This window comes from Callithrix jacchus, chromosome 12 (assembly GCF_049354715.1).
Source record: "Callithrix jacchus isolate 240 chromosome 12, calJac240_pri, whole genome shotgun sequence".
Taxonomy (NCBI): domain Eukaryota; kingdom Metazoa; phylum Chordata; class Mammalia; order Primates; family Cebidae; genus Callithrix; species Callithrix jacchus.
Window position 1 is genome coordinate 17,900,239 of NC_133513.1, and position 15,500 is coordinate 17,915,738.

The following is a 15,500-nucleotide window of genomic DNA, read 5'->3' on the forward strand; positions in this document are numbered from 1 at the left end:
CAAATGGAAGCAAAGAGCAGGCCCGGGGGCCTCAATGTCCCGCTGAGCAACGCAACCCCAGTCCCTTGGAAGTCCTGCTCTGTTCGCTGGAACAGGCTGACCTTGCTGGTCGTGGGTCTGACCCAGCCCCATTTGGAGGGTATTCAAGGAAAAGAGTATAACCAGCCACAGAGCCGAGAGTGGGGCCATGAGTCATAAATCCAAGTGTCTGATGCTAGCTCAGCAGCTCGCCAGCTGTGTCACCGTGGCAAGTTCACCCAGGGATGCCACATGCCCTCACGGTAGAGGCTCAGGGTCCCTGCTGATGGTGCCCAAGGAAGGGCACCTGACTCAAGCCCTGGAGTCACGTCCAGGCAGGGGGGGAGTGCCCTGGATTTTCTTTACAGAGAATGTGCTCCGCCCTTGAGGTTCTAGGAAATCCAGGTTCAGGAACAACGAAAGCTCTGGTGAAGAGCTAGCGATGACGGTCTCAAATGGCCCTCAGCAACTCTGGGACCTGGAGGTGGGCTCTGCCGCACCTTTCCATGGTAAACTGACCCAGCGGGGATGTCTCCTCATCTTGGAGACACTCAGACCTAGGCGCAACCCTGCTTCCCGCATGAAGCACCAGACACATGGACAGCTATTGTGTTTCTCTTGAGTCTCTAACAGCTACAACCGGGAGGTATCACTACCTACTCTGATGACCCCACTATTGTGGGGATAAAATGAGGTAACTTTTGTCAAGCCCCAGCACAGGGTGTGGCACATGGTGAGAGCTCAGTACACCTGTTTGTTCTTTATGTTTTTCTGAGATAGGGTTTCATTCTTGCCCAGCCCGGAGTGCAGTGGTGTGATCTCAGCTCGCCATAACCTTGAGCTCCCAGGCTCAAGTGATCTTCCCGCCTCAGCCTCCTGAGTAGCTGGGACTACAGGAATGTGCCACCATGCCCGGCTAATTTTTATTTTTTTTGTAGAGATGGGGGTCCCACTACATTGCCCAGGCTGGTTTTGAACTCCTGGACTCAAGTGATCCTCCTGCCTTGGCCTCCCAAAGTTCTGGGATTACAGGTGTGAGCGACCACACCTGGCCTTATGTGTTCTTTATGATAAGTCAAAATCCCTTTTATCCGGGCCAGGGGCCCCTCTTCCAGTGGATACGTGGTTTTCTGCAAGCCACGACTTCAGTCCTTAGGAGCTGGGCAGGACCCGTGGTGATGGTTTTCGTAGTACAGAAACAGCCCCAAATTGAGGTGGAGATATGCGGGGGGTGGGCGAGTCCTTCCAGATGAGAGAGGGAATCTCAACCCTCTTGGTCATTACCCCAGGCCTTGCCACTCCTCAAGCAAATGCATTCACGACAGCCAGCCCCGGACCTCATTCATACCACCTGCTCTGCTTGAACCTCGCATGGTCCAGCTCTCCACTGACACTACTTCCAGAAGGCCCTTCAGGCCCTGACCTCACCTTTCTTGAAACTCAGAGAGGCAACAGGGTGCTGGCAGGGTTTTCCTACAGCCTGCTGCCTGTTTGATAAGTGAAGTTTTACTGGAACAAGCCACAGTCCTTTGTTTACTCGGACTATGGCTGCTTTCTCCATCAGTGGCAGAGTTGAGCAGTTGCCATAGTGACCACATGGCCTGCAAAGACTAAAAGGTTTTTTTAGGCCAGTCTCAGTGGCTCATGCCTGTAATCCCGGCACTTTGGGAGGCTGAGGCGGATGATTCACGAGGTCAGGAGTTCAAGACCAGCCTGGCCAACATGGTAAATCTCCATCTCTACTAAAAATACAAAAAAAAAAATTAGCTGGGTATAGTGGTGGGCACCTGTAATCCCAGCTACTCAGGAGGTTAAGGCAGGAGAATCATTTGAACCTGAGATGTAGAGGTTGCAGTGAGCCAAGATCGTGCCATTGCACTCCAGCCTGGGGAACAGAGTGAGGCTCTTTCTCAAAATAAATCAATAAAAGTTTTTGTGTTTTTTTTTTGCCAGGTTACCTGTTACCTGGCTCTGGACAGAAGCAGTGGGCCCATCTGGTGCAGGTGATGAAGCCCAGGTTCTGGTACCAGGGGTTAGCCCTCCTCTGCTCACTTACCAGCTGTGGGACCATGAACATGTCCCTGATGTCCCTCAGCCTGCTTCCTTTCACCTAGGGGTGGGACCTGCGGCTCTGACTCTCCGGCCTAGGGCTTAGCAGGACTCTTCTTCTGGCCATCAAGGAGGAGATATTTGTACTCAGGTCCATGTGAAGGCATTATTGTCTAAAGAGCAGTTCCTTAAAAGGCAGGGGTCCTATTATACCACGAGTTGGGTTTTGGGGATGATGTAACAAGCATTGACCATAACGGCGAGTGTGTGGGGCCCACTGGGGACAGGGTTAGTCACCGAGCGAGGTGGCCATCCTGAGCACCAGCTCCTCTTGTACGGAGGGTATTTCCTGCCCGCACCTACCGCAGAGATCCGCTTGCGGAGAGAAAGGCAGGATGAATGTAGCTGGAGTTCTCAGGAAGAGGTACGATGTGATATATTGTGTGTGTGTGTCGGGGGCCCGCTCGGATGACCTATGGCAAACATCTGGCAAATCCAAACACCGGGCAGGAAGATTCCTTGGGGACACTCAGCCACAGCCTCATGAAACCAGTTTGATAGCTGTTCACTTCTTAATCACTTAGAGCAGTGAACCCCCTAGTTTACAAGCTGTTTACTTGCCTTGAAAATGAATTACCCCTTAAATCAAAATGTCAAGATGGCTTTTCCCGAGCTCCCTATTTATCAGGGCCAAGAACAGAGGGCCAGCCAGAGTCATAACAGAGTTGGGATTACACCTTGTATGCTCCCCATAACAACCCTGGCTGGAATGGATCAACGACGCGGCTGTTGCCAAGGTGGTCACATGCCCTTTCTAAGAAGACACCCTGGTTTATTATCAAAAATCATCTGTAGTGGGACATGTGGGGCAGCAGATGAGAAGCTGGCACTTTGGTCAGGATGCTTAAGTTCTTTCATTTTGGGAATGGGTTGGGATCAAGTCACAGATCAGCAGTAAAATCTGCATGTACTGAGCACAGAAAAAAGTATCACCAACCTCTGATCCCACCCATTTGCAGGGTCTAGCTGAGCAGAGGTAACTGAACACATCTCTCCCTCACCTGCTACTACTAAAAATCCCACCTCCCTCCTTTCCACTCTCTCTCCCTTTCCCAGTGGCAATGAGATCAGAAAGGGAAAGAAGAAAAAGTGAGTTTTTTTCTTTTTTTTTTGCTGGATGCCCAAGGCCTCCCACCTGCAGTTTCAAGAGGCTTTTCCCCAAATCTAGGTGGCAGCACATCAGAGAATCAGGAGGGCGCTGGTGAGAATTTAAGATGAACACCCATGGCTGGAGCACCCTGTCCTCTGGTTCCTGCTTCATCTCAGCCAGGCAGTCCTTGATGAACTAGCTTTGGTGGAGTTGCCAGAGGCTTTTGGTGCATGAATCAAACACATACGGGCTGTCAGGTATGTGCAAACACACAGATGAGCCATAGATTGTGGGACAGGGATGCAGGCAAACAGGCCTCCCTGAGATCCTCTCCAGAAAACACTCTTGGTGCTTCCTGGGTATGTTTCAAGGACATCCTGCAAAATGTATATATGCGACTGCACAGCCTTTCACACCATCTGACCAATTCCACACCTGCAGATGACACTGGGGAGATCCACATACCAAACTACAAGGGCAGTCAACCTACTGGTGTGCAGAGCAGAGAACAGAAGACGGCTGACATGTCCAAGAACTGGGGCAAGGCTAAGTGAATTCTAATCCATCTAGATGATGAAATTCCCTGCTGCCAACCAAGATGCTGGTAAGAGAAGATTAAGCATCGGGGGAAACACTCGAGATGGAGTCAATGAAAAAGGTTAGAAAAAGCATGTCCCATATGTTCCTGCTCTTGTAAAAAAAATTCATGCTTTCTTGTCCAGGGCAGAGAAAGCAGACTGGAGGGATTGAAGCCGATGCAGTGAGAGAACCAGGTAGTTGTATGGCAGAGTTTTGTTGTTATTTTTTGTGCTTGTCTAAATTTTCCAGGACTCCTATTATAAACCTGATTTTAAACCAAAAAAAAAAAAAAAAAAGGGAGGATGATGGAAGGAACACAAGCTGCCTGGGGGCTGGACAGACTCAAGCTCCCGATCCTAACATCCTGAGATCTGTTCTGCCCTCTGAGGCTCTCTCTCCTGGACTCACCAAGAGCAGGGCCAGGAAGGCTGCTCCAACAGTGGGGGGACCTATGCCCAAGATGAGACACATCCCCTGCATCCCAGGAGGGCCCAGTTTCATGGGGGGCAGCCCAGGATCTTCCTGTTGCCCTCTGGCTGTGTGTAGCCAGTTATTTTGGGAAGATGAACTAAGGAATAATGTTCTGGCATTTGTCAAGCCCAAAAATACCACAAAAAGGTCAGTCTTTTATTTTTAGGCCCACTGATAGAAGGAGCACTGGGCTTGGAGTCAGAACCCCAGGTTTGCGTCCAAGCTCTGGCCAAACTAACTTTGAGACCTTGGACATGACCCCCTCCTCCTCTTCTCCGGGTCTTTAAGCTTTCCCCACAAGAATCGCTTTACCATGTGATTCAAGATTCAGAGCTGGCCAGCGGTGGCCTAGGGTTGCATACGAGCTTTGCTTTGCTTATTTACATGATGTGTGTGCTTGCTGGAGGTATCGCCATTGACACGTTGGGAGATTTTATGCACAGACAAGGATTTCTGGTTTCTTAAAAGATGAAAAGATCTGGCTTTATGGGCTCCCATTCCTACCGGGACAGCAACAGGAGGGAGATAAGCAGAGCTGGTTTCCTGCTCTTGCAACTTGTCTGGCCATGCAGGCATCTGAATTGATAATCTCAGCTTTTTCTGCCTAGATTGTTGGTCAGATCCATACGACTCAGGGAAGTTCGAACCCCCAGAGACCCTTGGAGTCAAGGCCCTCCTACAGCCCCAGAATCACTGGGTGTGTGTAGGGGGAGTGGGGATGTGGAAATACGGTGATCTGCCTCCAGCAACCTAGGTCAGTCCTCAGACTTCCTAGCAAGAACCACTTGCTTTCAACCTCTGCTAGGCTGTTCTCTCTTGCTTCTTTTCTGTCTTTACAAATCCCTGCCCCATTCTTCATGGCTCACACAGCTCAGCACCAGCCTGGTAGGGGTCTTTGCATCAGGTGGGGTTAACTGTTCTCTCCCTGTGCTCCTGTAGCAGCTCTGCCCAGCCTTGGGGCTTTGACGGTTGTGTAGGAGTTGGCTTACCCTAGTAAGGCATAAGAAATTGGACCTTAAAGATGTTTAGATATTTAGTGATGATTATCATTACATTAACAGCTAGCACCTGGAATTTTCTGGGTTAAGAGAGTTTTGTTCACTTTATTGGGAAGGCTTTTAAAAAAAGCAAAAAGAAGAGGATTTTGGGCAGTGTTCTTAACATTGTTAGCTGTCTTTCAACACTCATTCTCCCTTTCAGCTGCAGTTACAGAACCCAGAAGGTAGGCGTGACCAAGTGACTAAGTGGTGACCAGTGAGACAGAAATGAATGTGGCATGTGGGATTTCCTGGAAGGCTCTCTAAAAGAAAAGTGGGTATATCCTCCTCCATTCTGCTTCCCGGAAAATGGAAGCGATGGCTGGAACTCCAGCTGCTACCCTGAGCTATGAGGATGAATCACACATTAGGGACAGTAGAGCATTGAACAGGAAGGAGTCTGGGTCCCTGATGCCTTTGTGTTAGCTCTTGACTACAAGGCTTCTTTTATTTGACAGGGAAATGAACTTCCCTTTTGACTTTATCTTTACTATGTAGTTGAACTTAATCTTAACTGATACAGTTAGGGAAAAAACTTTCTTAATGCAGGATGTGAGTTAAGTCCCCTAGGGACAAGGGACTGGCTGGCTCCCAGGGTTTCTGGTGCACAGAAACCTGCCCCAATCTGGGTGTGGTGGGCTGAAGATAAAGAGGGAAAGTGGCAAGTGAGGTGGGAGGTGACCCACCCCATGACCCCTCAAATCTTTAGGAAACACTTGGCCAACTCTTTCCCATGTGTTGCAAGCGGACTTTCTGGGTAGAAAGCAAAGATGGGGCAGAGTTTTTGTCTGGGTTCACACCAAGCCACAGAAATTAAACACAATGGTTAAGACCCAGAAAGAGGCTGGGCACTGTGCCTCATGCCTATAATCCCAGCACTTTGGGAGGCCAAGGTGGGCAGATCATGAGGTCAGAAAATCTTGACCATTCTGGCCAACATGGTGAAACCTGGTCTCTACTAAAATACAAAAACTCAGCTAGGCGTGGATGTGTGCGCCTGTAATCCCAGCTACTTGGGAGGCTGAGGCAGGAGAACTGCTTGAACCCATAAGGTGGAGGTTGCAGTGAGCCAAGATCATACCACTGCACTCTAGCCTGGCAACAGAGTGAAACTTCATCTCAAAAAATAAAAAAATAAAAAAAGACCCAGAAAGAGCGAGGCCCAAGAGAGACTAAAGGGTGGGAAGGGCTTTGATGTGTGCAGGCGCAAAAACTAGCGGGCTTGCACCAAAAGTTTTCTGAATCTCCAAGGGAGCGGGGAGGCCCTTCTGCCTCTGTGGCCTGCCTGGAGTTGGTGCTGCATTGCATGTGATGATTACTCTGAGGATACTGGCCATGTGACTGAAGTGCAACTATTTCAGGCTCAAAAAACAAATCCACCCTTGGAAGATGTGAAAACTACCTGAGCTTATAGGGGATTCCACAGGGACCTTTTAGGGAGCTGAAAGGGAAGGAACCCAGTTGGCTTTGAATTCAATTTGGGGATTCTTCACTCTACTCAAAAGCATTAACCTCACCCTGCTGCCTCATCCCCTACAGATGCACTTATATACTGCTTGTTTCCAAGAAGGGTTTGAGATGGCTTATGTTACATTTTAAAACCCAAACCTGAATGCCATAGATAGTAAATACCGAAAGCCAATAAAACAAAAAGTAAATGATAAGAGCCCAAAAATAAAAGGTGAAAAGTTACATCAGAAAGCCTTCAAGCTATGTGAAGTTAATGTTACCATTCAACTCTGAGCTTCCTAGGAGCCAAGACCACAAGGGAAAACTGTACCAGGTGACCTACACCACACACCAATTCACCTGCCAGGTTTCTGTCCCATGAACCCTCTTGGGGCATGTCTTTGAAAGTAGCTTCATGGAATATACAGCTTCCTGAATGCAGATGGAACCTCATTCTGCAAAGATAATGCCCTATGACAGCCCTTTTCAAACACTGTTTCTAAATAGTGAAACTCCAATTTATACATGAGATGAAAACGGAATTGCCTGGGGCTGGCACGAAGCCTTACCAAGGAGGGGCTTCCCCTCCCCTTTCTAGACACTTCTGTGGATCCTACTTTTGAAAATCACAGACAGGGCAAGGCTAGCCAGCCGGGTAATGTAATGAGGAGGGGCCAGAGGTAAAACGCCAGTGGTCCTCTCTGTCTGTCATCTGTTTCCCCTTATTTAATAGACACATGCACACTGAGAAACCATTCTCTTCTATTAAAACAACAATGCAGGCATGCTCATAAACACAGTTCACGGGACATTCAGCTTCTGTACCAGGGAGACGGCCAGGACTGGTGGAGACTGGGGAAAACCAGAAGGCACAGATCCCAGCTTTTCCTGACTACTGCTGCTGTGTGAGAACACGGACCTCAGCATGGCCACAGTCTCCAGTTCTTCAAGAGAAGCTGGATATCTGGATTTTGACGTACACTTCCTGATTTGGAAAATGTTGACATCTTCATTCATACTTTTTGAAAATTAAGAAGTGGGTAACCCCAAACCAAGCCATCTGTATGTGTGAGCCGTTTGTATGCAACCAGAGGGGTCTCCAGCCTCTTATTATTTATTTTTTGAGGCAGAGTCTTGCTCTGTTGCCCAGGCCGGAGTGCAATGGTGTGATCTTGACTCACAGTAACCTCCACCTCTCGGGTTCAAGTGATTCTCCTGCCTCAGCCTCCTGAGTAGCTGGAACTTCAGGCATGCGCAACCATGCCCAGCTAATTTTTCTATTTTTAGTAGAGACGGGATTTCACCATGTTGGCCAGGTTGCTCTCGAACTCCTGATCTCAGGTTATATCCACCTGCCTCAGCCTCCCAAAATGCTGGGATTACAGGTGAGAGCCACCGCACCTGGCCTCCAGTCTCTGTTTTTAACCCCAAGGTGTCTGTCACACCTTAGAGCCACCTTGGCCAAACTCTGGAGATGGGTGGCTTTTGAGTCTGAGGTATGTGACTAAGACATGTAAGTCTCAGAGGTGCATCAAAGAAGTCCAGTTTTCAACAGACCTCTTTTAGGATACAGCTCTAAGATGTGGAGAGGAGAGCTGCCTGCCCTAACAAAAACCTATACTTATTTATGGTTGTCGCAGATTGTAAAGTGTAATATAAAACCCACTGGGGACTGATTCAGGAGAAGCAACCCATGCATTTTCCACAGTCTCTGCCGTGAATGAGGACCACGGGGCATGGGTGCCCTGAGCTCGCCTTTCATTAGCAAATTCATTCCGAGGCTGTGGCTCAGGTCTGACGATGCAGTGTTCATATTTTCTCACCACCCATCATGATGCTGGGAAACAGTAAAAAAAATCAATCGGCCCTGTGACCTCACACACAAACTGAAGACAGCAAGTGTGCGTGGCCTTATTTCTCCCCGAGCCGGCTCCTTCCTTGGATCTGCTCTTTCACCTCCCAGTGCAGCCTGCCAAGTCCCTAGGGTGAGAGATGGGGGGCTGGGAGGTGACTAAGTCTGGGACTTCAGCAGCTGGTGGCTCTGGATAGACTGCGGCTTACTAGAAAGATCCACAAGCGACATAGAACCTTCTTGTTTGTGCTTCTGACTCAAGAAGCGGCTCTTGATCCTACCCCCCTGGCAAGATGACAGCAATGCCCGAGGGCAGGCAGAGGCTAGGAGCTACTCAGTGGGGGACCACCCTAAGAAAGCCACCTTAGGAAGACAGGGCACAGGGCCCAAACTACCCAGGACTGCTCAAAGAGCATATTTTGGGGGCTGAAGAAGCAGCGTTCAGAATCAAGTCCAACAACAGTACATCCACCACGGGCCATGTGGTCCTTGCCCGGGGCTCCTCTTAGGAATCTACACAAAAACAAAAGCATCTACTGACATGTGGGCAGGGTTCAGATGGCAGTGATGCCATGAGCCTGCAGGACCCTTGGGGGCCTCCAGAAGTTCCCTCCCTCACTGCTAGGACCCTGAAGTTTGGGAAGGCTTCAGTTATTTGCTTAGGGACTCCCTTGTCAGTATCTCTTTAATGAGTCTCAAATGATTTACTGTTTCAGTGCACAAAGCTCTATGCTTTGGGGGCAATTAGGGACTCGCCCCCAAATGGTGATTTCTGATTTTCTTCCTGTGCAGATGCTGAAGAAGCCTCTTCCTGTCCAGCCCAGGGGGCAGGTCTACTCATCAGGCACCTGGGGAAGGGATGTTCCTGTGGCCTCCCTGGGCCAAGCCTGAGCCGCCACCATGGGCAACCCCCCCATCACTGACTGGGCTACACTTCACAACACTTGAAGACTTTTTATTTCTGGTTGCTTTTCAGGGGATAACATGTCCAACATACAAAAATAGCTGGGAACTTGCAGAATCTTTTAGCCTATAGCCCTTTATCCATGGATAAATCCTGTTGGATTTTAAGCACTATATTTGAAAACCTGCAGAAAAGAAAAAAATGGTCTTTCAGTATCTTGCTTTCTCTCTGTGTCATTTCTGTCCTAATTGTGCCCATAGAAATGTTTTTGCTGTCGGGTGGAGGCATGCCTGTGCAGGCTACCACCCATGGGGAGCGCCAAGTCTTAATGTCCCTTTCGCTACCGGGAGGGGCAGGGGCATCTGGGCTGTGCGAATGTGAGGAATGTGTGCATCTCACATGAGTACCAGGCTGCAGAGGGTTGGCTGGCACATGAGGGACCCCGATCTCGGAATCTCTCCTAGTGGTACAACCTTGCTTTGGATATCTAAAACTGAGGGTCACCAGGGCTGTGCTGGATTCCCAAGGACTGGGTCCCTGCCTCACCCAGCCCCTACCCTCTTCCACTGGTATTACCATCTGTACATTAGCAAGCAAAGAGTTCCAGAACAGTCTCTCAGCCAAGGCACTAGCAAGCTCAGTGGTGGCCATCTGGGCTGCCTCTCTACTGAGGCAGTCAGCAGGGCTGAAACGGCAGTGGGAGGAAGGTGGGTTAGACAACGCCCAGGAGGCTCCCGGGCACAGGCGCTCAGTGACCCTGACGGGAGTGAAATCAGGAATGCACCAGGAGCGGGGTGGGTCACTACAGCCCTGCTCGCAAAGGATGGCCCCTCAAAGGATCTGGCTGGACCAGGAGCACCAGATTAGTTTTTTCTTTTTTTGAAACGGAGTCTCACTCTGTCACCCAGGCTGGAGTGCAGTGGCACAATCTTGGCTTACTGCAACCTCTGCCTCCTGGGTTCAAGTGATTCTCCTGCCTCAGCCTTCCAAGTAGTTGGGACTGCAGGCGTGCACCACCATGCTTGGCTAATTTTTTTCCATTTTTACTAGAGATGGGTTTCACCACGTTGGCCAAGCTGGTCTCGAGCTCCTAACCTCAGGTGGTCCACCTACCTTGGCCTTCCAAAGTGCTGGGATTACAGGCGTGAGCACACTGCACCCAGCCAGGAGCACGAGATTCTTCCCCAGCAAGTCTCTTACCCCATCAGCTTCGTTTAGACCTTTCGGGCTGGAAGCAGGGAGGCCGTGCGGTGTGTATCCTACACTGATAGGTTCGGCCTGCCCCATGTGTTCCAGGAGGTAGCAGTGTTCAAAGGGGCAAGGGAATTAGTTTTGATTCTCTGCAAAAGGCATGCGCAGTTGACACATACTTAATTTGCACCCAAGGCAGAGAGCAGGATGCCTGTGGTCCCGTTCCATTTGCTTTCGTTCGCCAGGACTCTGATTTTGCAAGGTAGGTGGTTAATTTCTGAAGCTGGCCCACCTCACCAAAGCCTCTTCTATTGCGTGTTTTAACAGATTGAGGCTAGGCCAGACCAACAGCCAATGACATCCTATGACACATCACCTACAACAAGAACTGAAGATACTATCTGGAACTATGTGAGTCAGATAGAATCAGGGAATGTGTGCAGAGCCACAGAAAGGTCACGATGGATATCAGCCCAGAACAAGCTACAAAAGGCCACGGCTGAGGTTAAGTGGACAGGGCTCTGTCGACGTCTGCCTTGGCAGACCTGTGGGACAATGCCAATCAGATGGCTGCACATGAGCCTTCTGTTATCTGTGGGGGAGAAGCCTTCAGAAGAGCACTTCCTTGCCTCTGGGTCCGTCATTTTTACTCTGGCTACAGGATACAGTGGTGAGGAGAGGGCCGGGGGTCTGGGCATGTGACAGCAGGGAACCTGTTTAACCCACGAGCCTGTGTCCTCTCTAGCAAAAAGCAGAGTGAGAACACCACACCTTCCAGGGGTCTTGAGGATTAAAGCATTAAACACAATTTAAAAGTTCAGGTAGCACTTGCTGTTTTGAGTCCTCGGCTGGAATTTATGGTGCCTGGAACTTGGGCCCAGTGATGTAATAACTGGGATTTTTCTTTTGTTGAGACAGAATCTCACTCTGTTGCTGAGGCTGGAGGGCAGTGGCATGATCCCGGCTCACTGCAGCCTCCTGACCTTGCCAGGCTCAGGCGATCCTCCCACCTCAGCCTCCTGAGTAGCTGGGACTATAGGTATACACCACCACACCTGGCTAATTTTTCTATTTTTTATAGAGGTGGGGTTTTACTGTGTTGCCGAGGCTGGTCTGGAACTCTTGGTCTCGTGATCTGCCCACCTCGGCCTCTCACAGTGCTGGGATTACAGGTGTAAGCCCCCACGCCCAGCCTGGGATTTTCATACCCCTTTAGACAAAGGGGTACATAGCAAAAGAAATGACCCAGCTCTTTGGAGAAGATAACATGACACAAAACAAAAATCTTCCTCACATTAGTCATTATGACTGAAGGTTTTAGGAGTTAATAAAGTGAGACATGAGAGAGCTTTTCTAAAATAACTTAAAATGTCTAAGTTTAAGGGATTTATATGAAAATTGTTTATGAGAAAAAGTTATTCTCATCTAGATTCTTAAAAACCCCATGTTACATTGCATTCAAGACACGTGACTATTCTGTTTCCATTTCTTTGATAGAGTTGGATGAGCTTGAACCACATGGAACTGCCAATATTCAACTAACATGACCTACAGAAACAGCCAATTCATACGGTTCAATGTACTCTAGGCCCACCCTTCTTAAAGATCTCTACCGGAACAATTCATGGAGGATGAGGACAGAGGGAACAGCCAGCAGTGTATTCAAACAAATAAATGGCTTTCCCCAACTCTCCATTTCTCTTTGCCCCGTCAGCATGTGTGTGCGGGAGTGTGTGTGTGCACACGTGTGTGCGGGAGTGTGTGTACACACCTGTGTGTGTTCCTCTCTCCATCTACATTCATCCTTTCATTTCCAACATTGGTAGCTTCAACAAAATGCTTGGAAGTAACATTGGCACTTATGGGGAGGTGTGTGTCTTCTGGATAGAAAACCCACAGAAAGGGGACTTATTAGGAACTGAAAGGGATTCTCCAATGGGCTAGGAGAATGCTCTCTTTTCCCTTTGTTCTTCCTTAGAGATGCTAAGCTAATGTGTCCAACATTAAAAACCACCCTGGCTCTTCTGCATTTGTAGTTTTGACTTATTTTTTGAGTATTATTAATATTTCATCATAAAAGTATTGATTTCCTTTAACTAAGAGACTAAAGTTTGCTGCATCCTTAAGCATGATTTTATTATGTCTTGGGGCCAAATGTTTTTCCCTCCTCCCCAAAGGAATGCTTTTCCCTTCCTATAATGTGTGTCAAGAAGAAAGAAGGAATTGATTCACAGAATTCTGCATCACAGGCAACTTTTAAGGAACGTATCTAGTGTGCAGACTTAGAGCGATGTTTCTTAAACACAACTGTATGTTTCATTGTTTAGCCTTTTTAATCAGAGGTAAAAACCAAAGCACAACATTGATGTTAAAATATGAGACAGTTTCAAATAAGCAAATCTGGGAAAATTAAGACAATTCTGGACATGACCCTAGAGCTGTCAACTCCTCACAGGTGCTCCAGGGGTTGTTATGAAGTCATAAAAACCTTAGTTTCTACGTTGTCATCCTCTTCCTTCAAGAAAGGCAACAAAAATTGAGAAGGAGGCAAGCTGTGGGGAGAGGGCTGCCTAGAAAAGGCACTATTTCCCTTTCTATGTAAGTCACTGGTGTCGGATGCCAGCTGCAGAGTTGGGGAAGGAAGGCTCAGTGTTACAGAACCCATTCAGGAAGAAGGTGGAGGGCGGTAACTGGCAAACAAAGTCAGCGCTCTGACATGTTTAAATATTGAACATCCTTTCTCCTTCCTCTACACTGATTATTAATGTGGACACACGTCACTGTGTGCACTGACTTCATTTCTTCCCAAGAATCCAAGACACAGTGGACAATGCTCAGGGGCTGCGGGGTGGGGGTGGAGTGGAGATTTGGGTTTCTTTCGTTCATACCCTCACTGGAGATCCTTTCCAGTCAGCCCCACAGTTTTAGAGCCATGAATTCCTGGAAGCGTCTCAGCCTTTCAATGACCCCTGGCGCCCGAATGCAGATGATTACTGCCCCAAATATTGACAGACTGGACTTCCCTTTTCACACAACGGAGCAGTGTCAGAGGGAGGCTGTAGGAAAGATGCTGTCACCAGCTGATGGGCGAGATTGTGAAAAAATTCATTAGGACAGGTACTCTGTTGTTTGGGACCACAGTGGTGCCCTTAGCTTTGACCAGCTGGAAACAATGCTCAGGATGCTGGGTGAATGCTAGAGGAGACCTGGTTAAAAACAAACAAGAAACCTTATCTACAGACACCAGTAATGGATGTCTTTTGTTCAGTTTCTAGACAACAGAGAGGGGGCTAGTACTGGCCCTGCTCCGACAGGTGTGACCCATCAGATGTCAGTGGCCTGGGCCAGCAGCCAAGCAAATGCAGAGCTTGGAACCCTGTCATTCCTCATGAAGATGAACATTTGGGATCAGAAATATAAACCTCAAATCTCTCCAGAAAACAAGGCAGCGTCATTTCTGGGGAAGAGATAAAGGTGGCAGGGTGGACCATCCATCAGGCCCATGCGGACGTCAGCCGCCATCTGCACAGGGAAGATCTTGTGGGTGTGCTAGCAGGGTGAGCTGGTCATGAGCATTCATTTTTCCTGGGCTTTTATCTGTTCAAGTGAAATTGTCCCAAATGACCGGCCTAAGGCTTCCACTTTCTTTTAAAAGACAGCACTACACTTGAGATCGATGTTTTCCCCTGAAACGCAGGCTAAATTTATCCTTCCGTGCATCCTGCTCTCTGGTCTCTGTGCTAAGCTGGCCCTTGCCGTGCTGAGTTAGGCATCTGCTGTTCAATGCCGGTTCCTAGCAGGCAGTATTCAAGCACCTAGTTCTGTCTTTTTGCTCACCACACACACAAAACCCCCTGGTTCTCTGAGAGATTCCTCTGCTGCCTTTCTCTGAAGTTCCATTAACTAAGCTGAGCTCTCGCTTCCTGGGTTCCTTACCCATCTCTAGGTCTCAGAACTACCCTAAAAACCCATCAAGTTGGCTGCATTTGAACGGCTCCAGAGAACCCCTTCCCCGGCCAGCCCCTGCCCCCGAAAGTGGCTGAGTACTTATTATTTGATTGCCTTTTGCAGTAGTGGGCTGGTGTGGGCTGCCATGGGCTTAACGGACTGAACTAAATCAGAGAACTCACTACTTTCTCCTGCGCTTGCTTGGCAAGCTGCCCTGTGAGTGAAATTGCACTGATTGATTTAATGCCTGAGGCCCAGAGGGCCCAGTATTTCTGAAATCTCTATTCATCTACACGGATGCAAGAGAACATGCCCTAAACAGACATTTTGAGCTATGGTTTCTATTTTGCTATTAACCCGTAGACTCTCTCTCTTTTTGGCAGGAATGAGAAATAAAAAAGTGACTTGGTAGAAAGAATGCATGCTGGCAGAGGCACACACATATGTGCTGAGCACTTCAGCTTGGAGCACTGGGCAGAAGCCCAGGTGAATGAAGACAAGGGCCCAGGTGTAGCTAGGTGGGCATCCCTGTGCTCTGCTTTCTGGAAGGCAACTTGGCAAGGTGCCACCCAGAGCCTGACAAATGGACAGTCCCTTTGACTCTAAGCAATGGTTTCTAAAGGAGTAATTGGAAATGTAAACCAAGGTTTCTGAATAAGGATGTACGTCACAGGGTGATTCATAATGTAACAGAAAAAACATAAGCGGCCAGTATAAGTGGACTACATATAATTTGGCATATTCAGACTGTTTCGGGTTTCACTGTGTCCCCTTCAAACTCTTAGGTTCAAGTCCTAACCTCTAGTACCTCAGACTCAAAATGTGACCTGGTTTGGAAATGGGGTCATTTTA

The 15,500-nt window shown here is 48.6% G+C and overlaps 1 protein-coding gene across 13 annotated transcripts in view; it reads right to left on the reverse strand.

Moving 5' to 3' along the window:
* The window catches only part of CLEC16A (C-type lectin domain containing 16A), a 229,092-nt gene that overhangs the window by 14,146 nt on the left and 199,446 nt on the right, over nucleotides 1-15,500 (reverse strand). For 2 of the 13 annotated variants that reach the window (XM_035267043.3, XM_035267042.3), the window contains exons 22-23: nucleotides 10,086-10,194; nucleotides 5-9,693 (exon numbers count right to left, since the gene is read on the reverse strand). The exons of 10 other annotated variants lie outside the window; for them this stretch is intronic. In XM_035267043.3, the coding sequence (XP_035122934.2) occupies nucleotides 9,636-9,693; nucleotides 10,086-10,194 (167 nt within the window). In that variant the 3' untranslated portion in view covers nucleotides 5-9,635. Of the gene's footprint in view, nucleotides 1-4; nucleotides 9,694-10,085; nucleotides 10,195-15,500 lie in introns of those variants that run through there. One more of the 13 variants, XM_078344756.1, reaches the window with a different exon arrangement.